The sequence below is a fragment of the Ahaetulla prasina genome, chromosome 3 (assembly GCF_028640845.1).
Source record: "Ahaetulla prasina isolate Xishuangbanna chromosome 3, ASM2864084v1, whole genome shotgun sequence".
In the NCBI taxonomy this organism is placed as follows: domain Eukaryota; kingdom Metazoa; phylum Chordata; class Lepidosauria; order Squamata; family Colubridae; genus Ahaetulla; species Ahaetulla prasina.
In genome coordinates, this window is record NC_080541.1 from 173,886,369 (window position 1) to 173,908,760 (window position 22,392).

The 22,392-nt window shown below is 37.1% G+C and overlaps 2 protein-coding genes across 3 annotated transcripts; one reads left to right on the plus strand and one right to left on the minus strand.

The window, feature by feature from the left end:
- Positions 1 to 90: 90 nt before the first annotated feature.
- Positions 91 to 5,292, minus strand: LOC131194789 (cytochrome b-c1 complex subunit 6, mitochondrial). Its single transcript, XM_058176211.1, has 4 exons — positions 5,145 to 5,292; positions 3,576 to 3,605; positions 1,663 to 1,824; positions 91 to 302 (listed from the first exon to the last, which is right to left on the minus strand). Exons 1-4 carry the CDS (start codon positions 5,193 to 5,195, stop codon positions 270 to 272), a joined length of 276 nt encoding a protein of 91 aa, XP_058032194.1. The 5' UTR covers positions 5,196 to 5,292; the 3' UTR covers positions 91 to 269.
- A 132-nt stretch (positions 5,293 to 5,424) lies between these two features.
- On the plus strand, positions 5,425 to 22,363 carry LRRC41 (leucine rich repeat containing 41). 2 transcript variants are annotated; one of them, XM_058176207.1, is made up of 10 exons: positions 5,425 to 5,658; positions 6,560 to 6,646; positions 7,951 to 8,021; positions 11,734 to 12,937; positions 15,050 to 15,301; positions 16,082 to 16,246; positions 16,487 to 16,585; positions 17,112 to 17,234; positions 19,695 to 19,770; positions 21,097 to 22,363. In XM_058176207.1, the coding sequence occupies exons 1-10, from the start codon at positions 5,547 to 5,549 to the stop codon at positions 21,329 to 21,331; spliced, it is 2,424 nt and encodes an 807-aa protein (XP_058032190.1). In that variant the 5' UTR covers positions 5,425 to 5,546; the 3' UTR covers positions 21,332 to 22,363. The 2 variants fall into 2 exon arrangements, with proteins under 2 accessions (XP_058032190.1, XP_058032191.1); XM_058176208.1 differs by lacking the exon at positions 16,082 to 16,246.
- Positions 22,364 to 22,392: the final 29 nt, after the last annotated feature.

The window sequence follows — 22,392 nt, forward strand, 5'->3', positions numbered from 1 at the left end:
TACATATGTGGTTAAAATTCTCAGTGACTGAATATGCCATAATTTTTCTGAATGCTGTTTTAAACCAGGACATGTTATCACAACTGTTTTTTTACAGTAAATGTTTAATGTGGAAATGTACAGAAACAGTTAACACTGCAAATTGTCCACAGAATACAGAAGTACTATGATGCAGTAACAAAAAAAGAGAGATCAATCTGTCACAGAAGCAGGTAACGTCTGTGAAGTTTTCATCAGATATGAAGAAGTTGACATGATTGAATAAACATTTATTTCAGTTTGGAGAAGAGTTTGTGAGCTACCTGTAAACCAAGAAATTAACAAATGAAAACAAGAATTTAAGCAAAAAAATATATCGTTCTACTTCTTGCACAATATATTCTTACAGTTTACAGTTTACTTACAGAACTTTATTTACAGTGTTACAAACTGCGGATCCATAACTATTCTAAACCGTAAGAGACAACAAAGTTTGAGAATTATAACTTCATTTGTTTCACATAATAGAGCTGAGATGGCGTAGTGGTTAGAGTGCAGTACTGCAGGCTAGGTTGACTCAGCCTTCCTTTTTTAAAAAAAAAATTTTTTATTACAATTTTTTTTCATAACAATTGTATATATTCAACAGAGCTTTGACATTATTGTATATTTCGGATCTACCTTCCACATAATTTCTATATACATTATATACATCTAATCATCAATAGTCTTATATATATATATTGTTTTCTATTTCTATTGATTGTCCATGTGTACCAGTTTTCCCAGACAGCATAGTATTCTGAATCTTCTTTTTCTTGTAGTTCTATGGTAAGCCTGCCCATTTCTGCACAGGCATATACTTTTTGGATAATCAGACACTCTGGTGGTATGTTACTAAGTTTCCAATATTGTGCGAACGCAATCCTTGCCGCTGTTAGAATGTGCAAAATCAAGTATTTTGGTTTTTTATCTAATTTTGTCTTAAGCATTCCCAAAAGAAATGTTTCTGGATTCAGTTCAATTTGGCATTTTGTTATATCCTGTAACCATCCCTGTATCTTAATCCAGTACTTTTTCGCTTCAGGACACATCCACCAGGCATGAAAGAAGGTTACCTTGATGTTGATTACATTTCCAGCACTTTGGACTTAGGTTCAGGTACATTTTGGCCAACCTATCTGGCGCTAGGTGCCAGTGGTAAAGCATTTTATATTGATTTTCTTTGTAAGTAGTAGATTTGGTTAATTTTAAATTTTTATTCCAGATTAATTCCCAATTATCTAAATCTATATTGTGCCCTATATTCTTTACCCATGCAATCATCGGTTCTTTCACCACCTCTTCCATTCTATCAAACTCTAGTAGGTATTTATATAATTTAGATATTAATTTTCCTTCTGGGTCTATCAATAATTTGTCTAGTTGGTTTGGTTCCAAATCAATTCCAAATTCTTCCATGTCTTTCTTATATCTGGATTGCAATTGTAAGGTTGACTCAGCCTTCCATCCTTCCGAGGTGGGTAAAATGAGGACACAGATTGTTGGGGGCAATATGCTAACTCTGTAAACTGCTTAGAGAGGGCTGTGAAGCACTATGAAGTGGTATATAAGTCTAAGTGCTATTGCTATAATTATTATTTTACACAATCTTGCATAAAAGTCATGCTAAAATCAACTTACACAATGGTCTCTAGCTTCCAGGAAGTCAAAGAGCTCCTCTGTACACTCTTCCAGTGTTTGAGATCTGGAGGATACTCGAGAATTACACTGCTCTAAACGTTCCAGAGCTTTTGCACATTCTTCTATTTTTGCACATTCTTCCCTGACTATTGTTAAAGGATCCTGGGGAAAAAAGCATCACATACATAATTAATGCTCTACTAAAGACACTACCAAATGAGAGAGTAAAACTTACTCTTAAAGCTGGCATACAAAAATCTATAATTACCCAGACAGTTGGTAATCATAAGAAATTTAAAAACTCTAATTATAAATTGTAGCCATTCCGGGGGAGTATCATTCATCCTCATAAACTGTTAACATCGAGGACGTTTTGATTTTTTTAAAGGTAGAATTTCCCTACTAGAGCTAGCCATGTTTGGCAACTACTTTCTGTCTTGTACTCAAGATGTTGGTGGTAACTTGCTGAAATCCATACTAGCAGATTAAAGTCAACCTTAGTAGTTTCATTAAAGTAATGCTTTCTTTCGTAAACAGCCAATAAACCTGTTTTATCACTGACTTTTGTCACTGGAATTATGAAATGAATCCTTGGTAGAATCATCTTAAAACTTATTGGACACTTTAGCTGGTGCTGTCCCATCCCTAGTGGGCACTGTCCTTGAGGGCCATTCTATTCTGGTGTGATGGGAACTTAGAATAACTTTATTTTCATTTTGAATGTACACTAATTGGCATAAATTAAAATGAAATTTTGTTGCATACAGCTGTCAAGGGTCACCACCTCCAATATACACTACACAAACATGACAAAATAAATAGTATGTGGCTGTTTTGAAACAAGCTCTCCCCATATATCTGTTGGTCTCTTAGCTGTTTCCCTTGTTTATAGAGAGAAATCAGCAGCTGGGGTGGAGGCTCAATGATAAAGCAGAACAGAGCAGGCCAGTTTCATGACATAGTCTCCCTACTGCATCTGTCAGCTCTGTTTGGACTGCTTTTGACCATAGATTTTGTGCACTTCTGTTCTATGTACCACAGAAGGATATGCTATCTCAGCCACCAGTACTAACCCTGACAGGCTGAAAGATAGGTAAATAAAATGAATTCTGACAAATTGCTAAACCCACAAATCTGGCCATTTGTCAAAAATATTGCCAATTATAGCTATATTATGACAGGTGGATTGATATCCTGCTAATGGCATTGTTGAGGTGGCTTGAAGACTGACTTTTCTGCAGAAGAAATAAGGACACTACTCTTCAAACCAGAACAAAGGCAACTGATATTAGTAATATGGAACAACAAAATATGTATTGGTGGGTGTTCTGCTACCTCTCAAACAGAAGAAGAGCAGTTTAACTGAGCCAGGAAGAATTGTAAGCCTTGGAAGCAAAGTCCATATTAAGTTTGTCCATCTTTGTTCTTACTATAGGAATCCTAACATTCAGAAGAAATCACATATTAAAACAAGGTTGGGATGTTCTAAATACAATAGTTCAGAATATTTTATTAAACAAAAATCAGGCACAAAGATGGTATATTAAGACCACATAAACAGTAAATGGACATGGAATTTATCAGAACTAATCTGCCCAATTTCTATCATATTTTCCTGAATTATTGGTTTTAGTAAAAAGAACATATCCAACTGAGCAAACGAGTACATCAGAAACAGTTTGTTTCTACCACAAATTCTTAGGCACTTATGATCAAGGAAAATAATTGATTTGTTGAAATTTAATCTACTTGTGAACCCAAATAATCCTTCCCACTATTATATATATTTTTACCCTTTTTTAAAATTTTCATCCAGACAAAATACTATAAGTAGCAAGATACTTCTAAAAAAATATTGTTGATTTAATGTTATGGATTACTTCTCTTGCTCAATTATCCATAAAGTTACATACCACAAGTTCTTCTTCCTCCTCCTCCTCCTCCTGTACAGGTAAAAAAGAATCGTAATAGATTCATTAATGTTCTCATATCTACATAATATGAAGTAATTTAATTACAAAAAATCAAAGTACTTTCAATTACAGGTAATGCTTGATTTACAGCCATTTATTTAGTGATTGTTTAAAGACACAATAGCATTGAAAAAAGTGACTTATGACCATTTTTCGCACTTAACAACCATTGCAGCATCCCTATGGTCATGTCCAAAATTCAGACACTTGGCAACAGACATGATGGCTACAGTGTCCCAGGATCATATGATCACCTTTTGCAACCTTCTGACAAGCAAATTCAATGGGGGAAGCCAGATTCATTTAACAACTGTAGCACAGAAGGTCATAAAATGGGGTAAAATTCACTTAACAACAGAAATTTTAGAGTCACTTGTGGTCAAATTGAGGATTACCTGTACTTAATTTTTTTTATGTAGCCCCTTTCATAAACGTTCTTTCAATGTTTATTATTTTATTTTGTAGACTAATAAAGCACAGATATGTATATAGCATAAAAGACAAGGAAAAACACAAAAATAATTTAAAAAAGAAAATGGGAGAGAAGATGTGGAAATTATATTACAAATAGAACTCCAAAAACTTTCAGCATTGATGAAAATACTTCTTTATGAAAAATATATGACAAAAAACAGATAACAATTCACTGCTAAAAAAAGAGTTGTGTTATTTTCCTTCCAATGTTTTATAATTTTTTCTGCTAGTTCCCAGGACTGAAAAATCCACATGGAATTATATTTAAAACAAGACTTTTTAAAAAAAATATTTAAGCCACTCAGTCCTGGACTGGAATAGTAAGATCACTGTACTAGCTATGGAAAATCACCTTTCAGACCACCATAAATAAATATTAATAACATTAGAACTTTTTGCAAAAAAGGGATGATTATAAAAGAGTGTCATATGCAATGAGGTTTTTTTAAAAAAAATTATATTTTTACAAGATAAGAAAGACATTGAACTTATAAAACTGATAAAAACTTAATTCATGGATAATAAAGTGTTGGTAGAAACAGAAGGGGATATTATAATCAAAAACAGAAGCCCCAGAGACATTCAAACGATATGCACAGAGGTATTATTTAAAGTATCTATATAATGGCCAATATTTTACACCTTAGAAAGAATAAGGAAGCGCAGCCAACCATATATAGCTACACGAGATTATTTTTCAACCAACACTAAGCATTGTAATGGGAGTTGTTGTCTCCCAGATCTGTAAGGCAACCAGATGGCGAAATTTGCAGCAGAAAAAAAAAATTGTGCCTTCATACGCAACTAAACTAAGGTCCGCTATGTTCAAATGTAACTCGCCACGGGTAAATGGATACACGGCTCTAATATTAGCTACTGAATGGCCTTCCGATGAAATGAAAAGCCCAAATCAAGGAAACCAGCAGGCCTCAAACGGGGGGGGGTGGGGAATGCGGGGGCTGGGGAGCGAAGGACATGCGATTTTGAGATGCGGGAATAACCCCATTCCCCTTGTCTCACTGCAGCGCGGCTCACCTCAGGGTCGTCGCGGCGGCCCTCAACTGCCTTTTCGTCCTCCGTACCCATTTCAGCAACTCTTTCTCAACCCGGGTTTAGCTACAGCAGAAGGACGCGCGAGGGTCATCCGCATGTCAGCGGAAATCCCGCCTACCCCCAGCCATCGTCCGATGGGAGGTTTTTCATGCCAGCCGACCTTCTTAAGATGGCTCCTGTTTTCTCCCAACCATCGCGTTCCCGTCGCAGCGTGCGAGCCTTGGCAGCGGTACTAGTTCCCCCACATGGCACTGGGGGGCGCTCGACTTAATCAGCATCACACGGCCGCCTAACAATGAGTGACCTCCCAAGATGGCGTCATTCCGACGGTCTGTGGTTTCTGTGTTTGTTTTTTAAACACAGTAGACCCGCCGCCCGAAGAATATGGAGATCAAATCTGGGGAAGAAGTCGGCAGGGAGAATCCACTCCGCCTGTTTGAGCTAAGTGGGGCGGTAGTCGGCTCCATCATGGGACAAGTTGAAAAAGAAGTTTGGGGTAAGATGAAGGAGGGGCTCAGCCGTATTTCTCTCCTCGTTGTGACCCACAGCCAAACAGATCTCTGCTACGAAAAGGAGAATCTCTTGCCCAGTTGAAGGGATCCCCATCGGTAACGGTGTTGAGATGCTTTGAGATGCCCTTAAAAAGTTTCTTCGGCATGCACAATAATAGGCAATATACAGAGATGCTCCAACCACAATCGGACAGGAAAAGCCTGTAGAAATTCATACTTTATAAGATATTTTTATAGATTTATTCCTTCTATAAAGGAATAAATCCTGCTGGATAAGATGGGGAAGGATTCCAGAGTAAATTAGCAGGCATAAAGTGATAATATAAATGTCAGTTGTCATTACTGGCACATTGTCCCATAGGATGGAAATCCATAACCCATTGAATTAGAATTTGGTTAGACTGGATAAATATGACTAAAGCCATATTTAGACAGGAGTTGTGGTATAGTAAAATATTTTCAGATTCAGAACTCCTAGCATCATGAGACAAAACGGATAAATCTTTCCCTTAAATCCTTTTTCTTGTTTAAAACAATATAAGAAGGAATGGAAACAATTAGAGGCTTATTTAAAAGAAATATACTGTTATCTAAATGATACAGAGTAATATAGAATAATGGGAGTAAAGATAAAATTATAATTTACTAGTATAATAGTTTGATTGTAAGATTTACATTCATGTGGTAGAAGAAAAGGTCCCTGAAACTTTCTAAAATGAATATTGTTTGTCTACTGTGTGTAAACTGGAGTAGGAGCAGAGTACCTGCTCTCTGGAGTTTCAGTCCTGGACTATAAGCAGCATCTAAATATGCTTGTACCAATTCATTTAAACTACTTTCTGTGTCATTAAAATACATTTTTATATTGGTTTCTCCCTACCAAAGAACTTCCAGGTCCTATACTCCAGGGTATATTGCCTCTGCTGAACATATATTATCTGGAAAGAATTGAAGAGACTGCTGTGAAAAAAGGTCAGTTACAATGATTTCATATGGGGAGGAAGGTAACAAGGAAAGCCAAATGGTAACTAATAATGTTCATCCTGGGAAATACAGTTTCCACTTTCATGCATGGCAGAACTATTTTATTGTTTAGCAGACATTTGTACTTATTATTTCTCCATTTCCCCAACATATCCAAAGTTGGATAAATATGTTTCTGGTTCTTAATAAGATGGGAATGTATATCAGCCAGACGCCAACTAGACCAGGGTGAAATGCTCACTTTTTGTAAAAGTTACAGTATGTGCAAAATCATCAGAATCTTTGAGCACAAACAATGCTTTAAGAATCAGAATGGTATAATGAATAGTTGCTTTACTAAAATCAGAACCATACTCAAATATTTGGGCTCTATTGGCTAGTCATTAAAGTCTTATATTTACCTAAATGTTTACTCTGAGCTCATTTCATATGTTACAAATATATTTTATTAATATTTAGATATGATTGCTGGAAACTTATAGCTTGCTTTCACCAATCATTGCAGAGGATATTAGGCTTTTCTATGGGGATGAGGAATCTGGAATGTGTAGATACTTCAGAATTCAGTTCTGAATATCTCTGGGTAGACAATGTGTGTATGCCTTCAGAATATTATTGACTTCTGCGATTGCCTGGACAAGTTCATGCAGTTTTCATGACAAGTTTATCAGAAATTGTTTGATGCTGCTTTCTTCATAGGGCTGAGGGAAAGCCTGCTAGCTTTGTGCCTAAAGCAGGGCTTGAACTCATGATTTCTAGGCTAGTGCTGCTTTAAGTTAGTTATTAAGCTAAAACACATGAAAGGCATCAGTTTGCCTATCCTTTTCTTAACTGTTTTCTGTGGGATAATAAAAATATGTTGAATAAAAAATTCAACATATCTGAATGGCAGCCAGTTAGAGAAGGCGATAATACTACAATATTAAATATCAAACAATATCATAAAATAAGCAATATATGCAAATTTACAGCTTAAATGTTGAAGCAATATTTTAACACATTTTTGTGACTTCCTGCTTTGAGACAGATGCTTTTAACATCTATGGATTTTAAAAAGATATTTCTGTGTGTATGTGCGTGCATGCATAAATAATGTTACATTACAATTTTATGCATGTCTGGTCAGTTAAAAAGTAAAATGCTTTGAGATCAATGGGATTTACTCTCAGATAAGTATATGTAGATACAATCTTTGTTTCAAAACACTATCAATAGCCGCACAATTGTTTTTGTAAAACTAATGACAGTTATTAACTTAATAGTTACTTTAAACATGCTATATATTTCTGTAGGACTCTCAACTGAACCAATATGGTGCAAGCTATGGTTTGACATCATGAAAACAAGACCTTCTAGATTAGAGGTGGGTTAAAAATATGAACTGCAAATTTGATATAGCAAATGGGATTATGCTCTTACCTTCCTGGTTAACTTCATAGAATCTCTTGAACAGGGATCTTCCATAGCTGCTTTTGTTAAATTTTGCACTTCAGTCCTTCTGTGCTTTTCAGATATTTCTTATGCTTTAATTTCTTCTTCTGGGTACTGTCACAGAAATAGTAGTTTCCAAATATCTGTTTATTGCCCAATGACTGTTCCACTAACCAGACAATAGCAGAAAAAGGAGTATTTTGTTTTTCAATTGCAAAACAATAAACATTCAATCAAATGTGGTGCGTAACCAGCAAACAAGCTGAGTGAAGGACAAAGTTACCAAAACTCTCATGCTAAAGAATATGCAAATATAATTGCATCAAGGTTTCTATGGTGAAATCAGGCTATCTTCAGAAGTAACATTTTTACTATTGACCTTTAGGTGTCAGGGCTTCCCATAACTGTCATGAACTCAGTTTTTTAATTTAGAGTTAACCTAATGTCATTTTTAAATTCTCTAACAATATACTGTACATACTGCTGTCATCTAGAACCTTAGATTCACTCACGAGACCTCAGATTGCAGCATATAAATTAATCAAGTTTCTTCCTCAAAAATACAAACTCTGCAGTGGAATGCAGCTGATGTTTGAAAGTTAGGAGCTAAGAAAAAATAGTAAAAAAACAAAACAAAACCCAAGAGCTTGTTCTAAAATAATCACCATAATTTCAACAAGGAATCAATTATGTCGGTGACAGATAAAATCTTTTTGAACATGAAATTTTAACGCTAGGTAGGGGCAAAAAAAGGAACAAGAGCCAAATCAATATGTCTGAACTAAATTCTAAGCTAAGAGTGTATGTGTATGTGTAAACACATACATACACATACATACATATATACACATACACATACATACACACACACACACACTATCTTTGAGAGCGGGTTTTCCTCCCATCTTTTCCAATCTTATTCACATTTGGATTTAACAACGTTTTTCTTACACATCCTGGTAGACACTTCCTCTGTCAGATATTCTGAGCCATGTTCCCAAATATGATAGATGCCTTCCAAATTCTGCATCTGTCTAAAGATGACTTTGAAACTTCCTTTCACCTAGACTTTTCACATAGGGTCTGTTTTCCCAGTTAACTGCTCTGGCCCCAACATTCCACAGGGTTTCCTTCAGTTGGTTATTATTTTCCAGGGGTGATGACATCTTATCTACTCTGTTTATTTATTCATACCTACGTACATATAATCTACAAGGCAGGGATGTCAAACTGGTGGCCTGCGGGCCAGATGCATCATGCACAGGCCATGCCCACCCCAGCTCCACAAAGGGAAAAACTCGTGAAACGTCATATGACATCAACATGATGCCACAAGTTTGACAGCCGTGCTATAAGGCCTCCCATAAATTTGTTCTCCAGGGATGATGATACCACATCTACTTTATTCATTCATTTATACCAGGGGTGTCAAACTGGTGGCCCGCGGGTCGGATGCTTCAGGCATAGGCCACGCCCACCCCAGCTCCGCGAATGGGAAAAACGCTGTGAAATGTCACGTGATGGTAACATGACACCGCGAGTTTGACACTCGTGATTTATATAATATATAATAAGACTGTCCACCTCCTAAAGGTGATTCTGAATGGTGCGCAAAGATTAAAAACAATCACTGCCATTTAACAACTCCCAAAGCAAAAATCACAACCCAATAGGGCAAAGGCCACCTAACTATATGGCTCAAACATTAAAGTTAGGTCTTTAATGCTGTACGTAATGAGGAGGAAAGGGTTAAACCAATCCCTTCTCTGAGGTTCTTCAGTTCTGAGGTATCCCATGCCTATGGGCGAGCAGCAACTGAAAAATTAGGTCCCTTTGCTGTCACCCCCTCTTTTCTATAAATCTGTTTCATTCTTCCGCACCAACTCTCTAGGGCAGGGGTCTCCAACCTTGGCAACTTTAAGCCTGGCGGACTTCAACTCCCAGAATTCCCCAGCCAGCTGGCTGGGGAATTCTGGGAGTTGAAGTCCGCCAGGCTTAAAGTTGCCAAGGTTGGAGACCCCTGCTCTAGGGAACCAGGAGAGGATTTTAAGGCAAATGCAGGGCCCATTCTGGGTGCTGGCCAAATTCTGAAGGGGAAAGCCAACAAAAACTATTGCTCAGCCAAGCTGAGGTGGGTGATAGAAGGCAACTGATCGATTCCAGGATTTTAAGCAAAATTCGATTTTATGAGACCCAGTTTGGGGAAGGCGATCAGGTGCCTAAAAACCAGGAGACCCCATGTTCTAGGCCTGCTTCAGGCATGAAAGGCAACTGGTGATTCTGGGCCAGTCACCGTCTCTCAGCCCAACCCACCTCACAGTTGGTGTTGAGAAAATAGGCAGTAGTAGTAGTAGGCAGGTTCACTACCTGGAGTTATACAGGTAGTCCTCGACGTACGACCACAATTAAGCCCAAGATTGATGTTGCTTAAGTGAGAAAAGGGTTGAGTTGTGCCCCCATTTTACGACTTCCCTTGCCACATTGGTTAAGTGAATCACTGCAGTTGTTAAATTAGTAAAACACAATCGTTAAGTGAATCTGGCTTCCCCATTGACTTTTGCTTGTCAGGCGGTCACTAAAAGGGGATCATAGGCCCTCGGGACACTGCAGCCGTCATAAATATGAACCAGTTGCCAAGCATTCGAATGTAAATCAAATGACCATGGGGATGCTACAACGGTCGTAAGTCTGAAAAATGGTCTGAAGTCAATTTTTTTCAGTAACTTCAAACGGTCACAACTGTTGTACGTCGAGAACTACTTGTATATATATATAAAGGCAAATAAACATAAATATAAATAAACATAAATAAATATATATATATAAAGGCAAATAAACAAACAAACAAACATAAAGGAAGAGAATACAAATATTATAACAATAAATTTCAATCTTGCCTGATCCTCATCCAAGATTCAGCCAACTCCCTCACAAATTCCTCAAATTCACCAAATTCCTCCCACTCAAAACTTGACAGTTCCTCCTTCTTTTCCTCTATTGGCTGTCATGGGTCAGGTGACCTGCCTTATAGACAGTTGCTCTGCCCTGCAAATGCCTTGTGAAAAACGAACAGGCCAAAACCATTCCAATTTTCTTGTGCATTCTATAAAGTTACAACAGACTGCTAGGCAAAATAATCTGAACCAATTTAAATAAAAAGTGTACTTTCTGAAGAGGTATCATTCAGTTACACCCCCCCACACCAATAAGGTTTTATCAACATCTGCAAGATTATCTACAGCCAGCTGCGCCTTGAGAACTTAATCTGCAGCAGTTAAAATCAATTTTTAAAAAAATAAAAATGAGCCAAACAATATTCAGTAAAATCAGCATGGAATTCTGGGTTCTTCATAGCATTTTTAAATTTGCCAAATAAGAAACTGGGCACACCTCTCCTGCAAGGACATTTCAGAAGGATGGGATCACCAACCTCGCTAGCCAGCTTATCAATATAGTAGTGGACTCCTGAGCACAGAGTCTACTGCCGATTTAGTCAATTTATGTAATCCTAAGTAAACCTTTAAATTTTAAAAATTAATTGTTCAGGTATGAACCCAGAAATACACCTCTGAAATAAGTTTGAAGTACTTTTTCTAGAGTATACCTAATACCATCAGCTTGCATTTATTTCTATATGATTGCAGAATATCAAGTGTTGGAGGAAGAAGTTCCTTGAAACTTTCTTCTCAAATGTGCTGCGTGGGATCTTGGATGTGTCATCGCATCAACGCTTGAGTGATCCTTGTTTTTTGCCCCTGCTGTATACGTCACGGCACATATCTGAACTTACTATTTACAACATGCTTGAGGGTATCTCAGAGCTGATGTCTGAACACAATCGGTGTGTCCTTGAAAACTTGGCTGTCTCACTTAGAACTCTGACCTTCCGTCACCTTCTTTCCTCCAGTCTGTCTACTAGACATCAGTTGAGTTTATTCCTTCATCGCCTAATTCATCATGGGGCAGTGAATTATCTATCTATGTACTCATGGCCTGATCCTGACCCGGCACTTCTAGCTCTCATTCTGAAAATGAGTGCTGGAATTTGGAATCCTGGTAGGACATTAATGAATGCAGAATTTTGCCATCTGTGTAGAGAGAAATTGACTGTACAGAGCCAAAAGCTGGATCAGGAATGTAGGCCTCCTTTGGGTTCAGACCAACTGTTTCCTACAGCAGCATCTGGCCAATTTAGCGATAATGAGCTGAGGAATATGAAAATCTTGCCCAGTGTGCCTCAAGAATTTTCTTTGGGATTTGAAGATGCTGGAGAGCTATTCAGAACCAGCAATAAAAGCTTTAGTGAACCACCAGATTGCCAATTGGGTAACAGTTCCTACAAAACTCATAGGCCGCACAATACTGGCTCAAAAGATTTTAATGCTGAAGTAGCATCTGTTAGCTTTTCCCCAGCAAATCCATCTCAAGACAACCTTGCTTTGGGAAAATCTCCAAAGAGGCGCAAAGCTGTAATAACAAAGAAGCACAGCATCCATAAAAAAACTAGCGCTATCAGCACCGAGATGGAAGACCTGTATGACTTTGTCTTCACAATTGCAAAGGAAGAGGAGGAGATGGCATTCTATCACAAAATAAGGAATGTTGACAAGGAAGAACATTGTGATAATGAACCCTCTCTCCCAGCAGAGGCTTCCAGTGTGACTGATACAGTTTCCTTAGGGGGAACTCAAACTATTGGGTTCACTTCTCTAAAGGCAATTAGCCATTTTCGAAGCGTTTCCACATTGGAAATATTCTCTGTCCCGCTGACCAAAAATACATGCCAGATGCTTGGTAACCTGTTGAGCTCTTGGGTAGCTTTAGAAAAACTTATTCTTACTTTGAACGGTAAGTGATAAGCCAAATCTTTGCCTGCAAATGTTAATCCCTTGTGTAGAATCTTCACATACAGAAGTGGATAAATGGCAGCCCCTTGGACTCATTACGGGTCTATTGCTATCCATTCTGTTCAGTCAGAAGGATGTAATTTTTAATATTTGACATCTGGATGACCACAGCTTCTTTACATGTGTTTTGCAATATTCAAATATATTATGAAAAACATTTGTTTTTAGAAAAGGAAGCGCTTGCATGAGAAATTAGGAATACTCCTACTGAAAACCAAAAGCTTTCTTAAACGGGGTTTTTTTCATAGTGGCAAATTAGATGCCTCTGAAATATTTGATGGCAGGTTGGTGAAGATAAGGGTAGTCCTCAACTTATGGCCCCAATTGAGCCAAAAATTGCTGTTGCTAAGCGAGACAGTTAAGTGAGTGTTGACTCATTTTATAAACTTTCTTGCCCCAGCTGTTAAGTGAATCACTGCATTTAAGTTCATAACCTGGTTTTAAGTGAATCTGGTTCCCCATTGACTTTGCTTTTCAGAAGATCAGCAAAGGTGCTCACATAACTCTGGGACACTGTAACCATCATAAATATGAACCATTTGCCAAGCATTGGAATTTTGATCACGTGATCATGGGATGGTGCAGTGGTCATAAGCATGAAAAACAGTCAAGTCACTTTTTTCAATTCCATTGTAACTTTGAAACGGTCATTAAACGAATGGTTGTAAGTCGAGAGCTACCTATATATCCTGTCCTGCCATTGTTCTCCAACAACTGATATTTGGAATCCTACTACCACCAACCAAGAACCAATATTCTGTTTGCACAGAAAGTTTCAATAGGCATCTTTCAAGTTACCAATTTGTACTTGAGATTTGAACTGGTAAAAAAGCAGCAGTCAGGTAATTTGGACAGACTATTCAATTTTGATCTGACTGCATACAGTAAAAATATTTGTTAACTTTAAAAAATAAAGCCCAAATTCAGGCTTCAAATACTTTACCAGATTCAGAGATTGCCTGTATGTTGAGGGCAAACCTAAAATGCCTATTGTGCATAAACAAAAATACCTTCATGCAAACTTCAAAACAAAGTTTTCCTTCTACAATCACATGTGTCCTTACCATTTTAGAATATTTTATCTAAGACTCCTTGTCTTAATCCATATCTAAATACCAGATGAATGAATGAATGAATGCCACATGTATTATGACTCGAGAAACCCAGTTCGGTGTAGTGGTTAAGGAATAGACTAGAAACCAGGAGACTGGGAGTTCTAGTCCTACCTAAGGCACAAAGTCAACTGGTGACCTTGAGTTAATCATTCTCTCTCAGCCTAAAAAGCATGCAATGGCAAACCATTTCTGAAAATGTTGCCAAGAAACTGCAGGATCTTATCCAGACAGTCACAAGGAGTCAAAATTGACTCAGAGGCACACAAAAAAATTGACTTGGAGAAATTAAAGCAAATTTGACAAATTTTAAGAGTATGTAATGTGTTCATTGATAAAACCTGCAACGTTACTTATACAAATTCAACTAGTATTTGGTTACTGGAAAAAAAAACCCAATTCTATTTCTGAGCTCTTAAGATACAATATAGTGTGGAAGACTAGAGCAAGTTTGATAGCCTATTCTGCCAATGTTTAAAAGATAAAAGGTAAAGGTTCCCCTCGCACATATGTGCTAGTCGTTGCCGACTCTAGGGGGCGGTGCTCATCTCCGTTTCAAAGCCGAAGAGCCAGCGCTGTCCAAAGACGTCTCCGTGGTCATGTGGCCAGCATGACTCAATGCCAAAGGCGCATGGAACGCTGTTACCTTCCCACCAAGGTGGTCCCTATTTTTTCTACTTGCATTTTTACGTGCTTTCGAAACTGCTAGGTTGGCAGAAGCTGGGACAAGTAACGGGAGCTCACCCCGTTACACAGCAGCACTAGGGATTCGAACCGCTGAGCTGCCGACCTTTCGATCGACAAGCTCAACGTCCTAGCCCCTGAGCCACAGCGTCCCTATGTTTAAAAGATACTGGACACTTATTTAAAACCAAGTAGTAATTTTGCTATGCATGCATATTTTCAATTTCTCTTTTTTTCCTTTTAAAATTGTGCTTCAGGCTTAGGCTCTGGTATCTTCAGCATCCTTTCTGGGCTCCGAATTCTTTCTCAACACAACGATTACTGCCTCCGTGTGGTACGCATCAGTGATATGTTTGCTCATGTCCCATGTATGAATCTTGTCCATTCTCTTTTGAGTGCTGTACCATTGCTTCGGGTGCTCCTGGTCAGCTTTGATCTCAAAACTGCAGCCGAGTGGAATAGACTGGAAGAAGACATGGGCTCATCATCCTTAGTAGAAAAAATTCCAGGTACAACATAGATCTTCAGCTTCACTTAATCTACAGCAGGTTTAGTTTTACATGTGAGAATAATTAAGTCATATTTATTAGCCGCTAAATTTCAAAGAATTCTTTGATTCTGCTTTGCCTTCTTGTTAAAAGTCTTTCCTTGATAAAATGGGTGGAGCCAAAGCTTATCAGTAGAGCATATGCTTGTGTGCAGAAGATTTCAAATTCATTCTCAAACTGAATATATACCTGTTTGTGTATATCTCTGTGTGTATATATCCACCAAGGTTACTCCGAGTTCAGAAATGATTGCTCATAAGTTAGCAACCATTTAATTCATTTTGACAAGTAAGATTATTGCGTAACAAAAATATTTTTATTAATTCTGGTGATAAATTGAAGTTTTTCAGTTTTCAGGAAATGCACAGAGGTTCCTTGTTCTAGATAATGCCTGTACTTTAGGAAAAATATTTATGAATTCAGTGTATATGGAAAGTTGGAGTGAGCCTCCCCTTGCCCCTGACACTGTTCAGGCCATATGGTACATATTTCATGCTTACTATGAGACTGGAAGTGAGCTGCTATGACTGCTTCATTTTCTGACTCAGATCCCTTAACTGATTTCTTCCTGATCAATTAAACTATGATTTGGTAACAATTGGCACATTATAGTCTGAGGAATTCCTCCAAACCTGTATCACAAACTAGGCTGATCTCAGTTTGTAATTTTTGTCCAAACCATGTTTGCCAGCTTCAGCCTGTGAATAGTTCTCTTTTACTATATTGACTTTTCCCACCTAGAGACTTACCTGGAGCAGCTTGAGATCAGGTTTCCCAGAGAACCTCTTCAAACTAGTCTTCTGGTGCCTGTACTGAAAGCCTCAGGGTCTCTTCAGAGTCTTTCTCTAGACAGTGTTGCAATTTCCTGTCCTCAAGAGGTTTGGCTGCTCCTGCAAGCCCTCAAAGGTATGGTGGAAGTTATTTGCTTGCAGTAAGCTAAAAAGCAACCGTACTGTACACATTTAACAGGAATATTAACATATTAAGCACTTTGTCAGAGGTGTAAAAAACATGGCCAGAATTAAGTTGTAAAATATACTTCAAAAAGATGTTGGAACCATCTGCTTCTTACACATAACCAAAGAGGAAAGTTTTAATCAGTGAAAAATTTCAAGACATGTCATAAGTTCTTACTTATCTTGGTAGAATATAACCCAAGCCTGAAGAAACTAAGTTTTCATGATGTCAACCTTTCTGAACATTCAAAAGAAGTCCTCCTCATTCTACAGAGCCCAACTCTTCAAGGTATAATTACATTATTTTTTCCTATTCTAATTCTATAACTGCTGTTGCACGTAAGCAAAAATAATGGTGTTTTTGGAGACTTATCAATAATGTATGGGATAGCCTAAGTCATAAATTTGGCTAAGGTACTGAATTTGTTCATTTTAGAGAAGATCCCCTCCAACTATTATGGGTGGGATAAAAAATGAGCAGGAATGAATGAAGGCCTAATATTGCTCTGTCTGCATGAATGGAAACTGCTACTTCACATCAGCTGACATCCTTATGGAAGGGAAAAAATGGGTGTGTGACAAACAGCCACCTCCCAGCCTCCTTTGTTCCTCGTGTCAAACCCAGCTTCCCTGTGTCATATGCTACTGGCATACAGAGTTAATAGTCTACCAGTTGTTTTTGTTGGGACAAGTACAGTCATCTAATACACCTTTCCAACTTTTGTTCATTGTACATTCAATTAGGCTGACTTCACCTAAGGAATCAAAGGAAGAAGGAACACCTACATTAATTTTAGGTTTTGGTTTTCCCATAGAGATCAGTTTTTCATTTTGTCGACTGTTTGAAAACTGTACAGCTGAGCTTCTGACTGAAATGATTACAGCCATGAAGAAGAACTCATCGTTAACAACCCTCAAGCTCCCTGGAAATAGGCTGGGTATGTATTGGAAATGTAGTAACTTTCTTGGAGTGCTTTCTTCCCTTTGTGGAGAATGAGTTAAAGCTGCTCTTAGATTTAGTTTTGATTGTTGACAAGATAAATTCCTGCCTGTGATGATTCAGACGAAAACCTACTGATAATTGTATGTATTTGCCTTTTCAAGAATCTAGCCTATTGTCCCAAGGTGCTTTCTTTCAAAAGGCAACTGGATTTTCTTGTTTTGGTAGAAGATGTTTCACATTTCATCCAAGAAGCTTCTTCAGTTCTGACTGAATGGTGGAAGCCCATTCCTTGCAGTTATCTGTTCAGTTATCTCACTCTTTCTGAGTGTCACTGAGGCCTCTTGGAGGTTTATCTGTGCCCTCAGGGTCACGTGAATGCTGTAGTCTGCAATTTTTTTTCTGGAAATTCATTTATACTTCATCAATTGAAGGGTGTTCATCCCAAATTGCATAAATAAGTGTCTATAGAGGTTCTCAGTTGTCCAGGAGGATGACTGGATGAGTGATAATCTCCATAGACAGATTAGCCTATTCTATATTTCATACTACCGGCTAAATTGTTCAGTGTACATAGGTTCCAACATGTTTAATTTGTTTTATTGCTACTTTTGTAATACAGTTAGAGCAACTAAGTTTAGAAAGGGATGTACATATCTCGAATTACAACTTTTGAGCTTGTAGAAAAACGAGTTAAGGACTGTTTTGCTGAAAATTATTCTGTTTTAAAAAGAACAAAATGTTCAGGTAATCCTGTAAAAGCAATAAGCAAGTAGCTAAGTGGGGAGAAGTTTTATCTTTGATGTAGTCGGTGTCTGTTTTGCTAGAGATTTTGTTTTAAATATGGTGAAAGCATTTCAAAGGAATTATGGTTGGATATTACATACTGATTTGTGACCTGCAACTATGAACTATTCAAAAGATAGAATAGGTCCGTGATGGCGAATGTATAGCACGTGTGCCAGAGGTGGCACGTATCTCCAGCTACTCCTCTAGTTTCTGGCGCACGCATGCACACCAGCCACCTAGTCTTCGGGTTTCCGGGGCTCCGGTGCACGTGTTCCAGTTTGGGCACTCAGTGCCGAAAAGGTTCGCTATCACTGGAATAGGTGGTTCTTTCATGATGATTTTGTAGCCCAACAGATGAGAAACACACAAAAAAAGAGAAAACAGAATACAGAATAAGTATAAGTATAAGAACCGTTTTGTGTCAATTAGGGTTGTACAAAGACCAACTAATCCAGTGTTTCTCAATCTTACTTAATTAAGATGTGTGGACTTCCAAGTCCCAGAATTCAAATACCAGAATTCCCCAGCTAGCATGGTTGGGCCCCATTTTTAAACCTCCTGACCAATATCAATTTAAAGGGAATTCTGTGGCACACTTTATTAATTTAAAATATTGCTAAACCACCTGCCATGCCATGGGTCATTAGGAAGTGCATTGCATTATGTATTTATTTATTTATTTATTTATTTATTTATTAATCATATTTATATACCGCCCTATCTCCCGAAGGACTCAGGGCGGTTCACAGGCGCTTAAAAACATATAAATACAGAATAAAAACAATTAAAAAACTTATTTTAAAGCCCGTTAATTAAAATATACAAATAAAACCCAATTAAAACCCAGAAATTTAAAATCTAGCTCAGTCCTGCACAATTAAATAAATATGTTTAATTTGAAATATGTATAATTTGAAATGCAATAATGTACCAATAAAATTAAGTTTTGTACATATTGGCCACAAGTCATTGAGAGGTTCCATCATTAAATATCAAATACTAAATATTAATGTTTTCAGCATGTACTGTACCTAAATTGAAATAAAGCAACTTTATTTCAATTTAGGCACATGCTGAAAACATATATAATTTACTTTATTTAGCATTTGACATTTATTTCCTTTTTCCTTTAGGGAAAAACTTTGTTTGCAAAATGCAATTTATAAATAAACTTCCTGTTTGACACTAAATTAATGGTTATGATTACTATTATAGTGGGAAATAAAACAAGCTGCTCATTTTCTTTTTTTAGTACAATTATTGAAGCTATTTAATTCCTATTGAAGGACAATTGGTCCCTAAAAGGTTCTTTTTAAATGATTTCTTAATGAATTTTGTTCTTGGAAATGTTTGTTAATTTACTCTGTGCCTTTGGGTTGAGAAAAAAACTTGTAAATGGAAAGTAAATGGAGAAATCTTTCCAGGCAGACATTTTTCTACCACTTTTCATATTGGAGGATGTTTACTAAATCTTCATTAATGGATCTGTGTTTATATAGTATGGAATGTACAAAATATTTCATCAAAGAAGACTCTAATCTTGAAATATCCAAGAAAGCACTTGTCTGAAGGTTATGTTTTATCCATGAAAAGGCATTTGGCATATTCCTATTATTTAGACTTTGCTTTATCACATCCCCTCGTGCTTTGCTTTTTCCCCTGTTATTAGGGAATCATAGATTGATTGCACTGGCTGACATTTTTGCTGGAGATTCATCCTCTTCTGTCAGTCATCTGGATGTAAGGTATGTATGTAAACAGAAGTAACCTCATGCAGGCCTATGTCAAAAAAGATAGCAATGAAATTAGTTAGAGAAACAATGTTTTTTTAATTCATTCCCCCCCTTCAATAGCTTTTTGCATTCAATAGCTAGTGTCAGTTTGCAAGAAGAAATCACTGTAACTTCAATCTGTGGAGATCATTACAGTCATACTTCAGCACTCGACTGCTTCAGAACTCGTTCAATTCAGTATTCGACCCACTTTGAAGCAGAAATTTTGTCCCAGTGCTCGTCTTTCTCCCAGTAGTCAACACGCAAGGAAGAACTTGCTGATGTCAGCTGCCTCATGAATCTCTTATTTCTTCTGGCTGAAATAGCAGGTCAAATGGTAAGGTACATAGTTTTCTTGGTACCCATCAGTTTTACTATTCAACACATCTTCCGGAATGGAATACCGATGGGGACCAAGGTACCACTGAATTCCCTGACTTGTTTCCCTCCTAGTTGTTGGTCTACCATTCCCAGAAAGTTCAGAATTATAAATCTAATTAATCTAGAAGATGGATAGTGAACACTACCTTACATATTGAGGTAAAACTTTGTCAGAAGAAATGGTAACTGGGACTATATAAATATATATATTTATATATATATATAATATATATATAGCCTGATAAAGGATCCTTTAATAGGACTGTTACAGTTCACACACTACACACATGGAGAATAACTGATCAAAGTATAAGGTCATCTGAGCCTCTCTTCCCCACAAACTTAGGAATGATTTGTTGCTGCATACATCTCATCCAATTTCACTTTAACAGAGGTGCTCTTCATGCGCAGGCTCCTGAATAATGCTCCTGACCCTCCAATTGCGATGCTGGGAAATGACTGCCAGGCAAAAGGCACCATCTTGCTGCATTGGCTTAGGGTTGCTTAGCATTATCACTGTGGACTGAACTCTTGTCAATCCTGCTCAGTCTGTGCTGTAGTGACACCCAAGTGACTCTTGCTGCTGCTAAGCCAAGGCAATGAGCTTATGCAGGATGCCTCGAGTCATGAGGCTAGAATTTTATGTTAAGTAAAATTATTATTTATATGCAATTTTTAATGATATGCACAGATTCCTACAGGTTTTGCCATAAAGTCTTAGGTATGAACATATGGTCATGAACATGTGCCCATGTCAAAAAATTCAAATTCTGCTCTGATATATAACTATATATGGTAATCATTCATATTTTTATTCAGAATAAAATCTGTTTGCTCGCTAACTACTGTGATTATTTCATGTTCTAAGTCATAAATTGCAATGAGGTAACAGTAATATTGTGTTAATTTCAATTCTAGCTCCAACTGTATTAAGCCTGATGGGCTTCTGGAATTCACCAAAAAGCTGGAAAGTTACACAGCTGAACGCAGAGAATGTATCAAACTTACTAAACTGTGCCTCTATCAGAATTGGCTGGACCAAGATGCTGTCACTGCTCAAGAAGCCCTTTCAAGACTGAAAGCTATATGCAATGTAGTTAGTGATGCATGGGACTCATCACAGGCCTTTGCTGACTACATCAGTGTGATGTGAGAAGCACTTTAATGGAGAGTGTCTTCTAATAAATCTGCTTAACATTTTTTATTGGGACTTTATTGGGATATTTAAGTACCAGTTCTAAATAGGACTTCTTGTATTGTTTTGTTTGTGTTCAGATTTCTCTGATCTCTGTGTTTAGCATGAAGTAAATGTTAGCAGAAAGGTCTCATTTCGAAAATAAATGTTATCAAGTCCATAAAGTATGAGGTTAGCAATTATGTTGAAGCAAGATTTAGTAACAGAAAACGTATTAGGTTAAAATTGAAACCTATCTTGTGATCTGTAGATGAAAATATCTAGATCAGATGCCCACCAAATGCACCACACACAGTTTGTTGTTCAGATACCTTCTGTATTTTAGCAAGAATTTTAATGATACTTCTTGCTTTCTGAACTATGTTTACTATTTATGCAGGCCTTATGGTTAAAATAAAAAGTATTATAGCGATAATTGTATTATTATTTGAATTAACTGCATATTATTGGGCAACCTGAACATCCATTGTTTTTTAATCCTCATGTCCTAGAAAATATTATTTCAAGCATCTGCTTGTAAAGGTTTTTAATTTTTCATATAACCACAGTAATTCAGAAGGCCATTCTAACATAAATACAATCCTTTGGGATTCTTTTCTTGGTCATTAGTCTTCCCATACAAAGATTCCACATTTATCTTTCTCAATATATGAGAATAGTTAAATAAAGCAAATGCTTTCCCATCTTCGTAAAATAAAGACCTTAGTCTACCAGAAATTACTATATTGGAGCAAAAACAATTTTATATACACATGTACACCATTTTGTTACTTTCATCTCATATACATATCTTGTGATATACTATATGTACCCAGTTGGAACAATATTATTTCCCTTTATTTATTAATTTGTTGTAAAAACACATGAAATTTTTGATTTTATAATTGAAGATGATCCTGACTAAAAATTGTTTGTGTAGTAGGTTTAAAACTGGATGATGCAGTATTAGTCCACTCCAATAAATTTTAAAAATGATGTCACAAATCACAATGATATGTGGTAGTGATTCTGCTTTGAGC

What these genes read in the sequence shown, in the direction of transcription:
- LOC131194789 (XM_058176211.1), bottom strand. Translation starts at nt 5,195, where the DNA reads ATGGGTACGGAGGACGAAAAGGCAGTTGAGGGCCGCCGCGACGACCCT. An exon ending in GCCGCCGCGACGACCCTGAG is followed by an intron (nt 3,606 to 5,144) that starts GTGAGCCGCGCT and finishes TTACCTGTACAG; the next exon opens with GAGGAGGAGGAGGAGGAAGA. An exon ending in AGGAGGAAGAAGAACTTGTG is followed by an intron (nt 1,825 to 3,575) that starts GTATGTAACTTT and finishes TTTTTTCCCCAG; the next exon opens with GATCCTTTAACAATAGTCAG.
- LRRC41 (XM_058176207.1), top strand. Translation starts at nt 5,547, where the DNA reads ATGGAGATCAAATCTGGGGAAGAAGTCGGCAGGGAGAATCCACTCCGC. An exon ending in CAAGACCTTCTAGATTAGAG is followed by an intron (nt 8,022 to 11,733) that starts GTGGGTTAAAAA and finishes ATATGATTGCAG; the next exon opens with AATATCAAGTGTTGGAGGAA. An exon ending in ACAGAGCCCAACTCTTCAAG is followed by an intron (nt 16,586 to 17,111) that starts GTATAATTACAT and finishes GTTTTCCCATAG; the next exon opens with AGATCAGTTTTTCATTTTGT.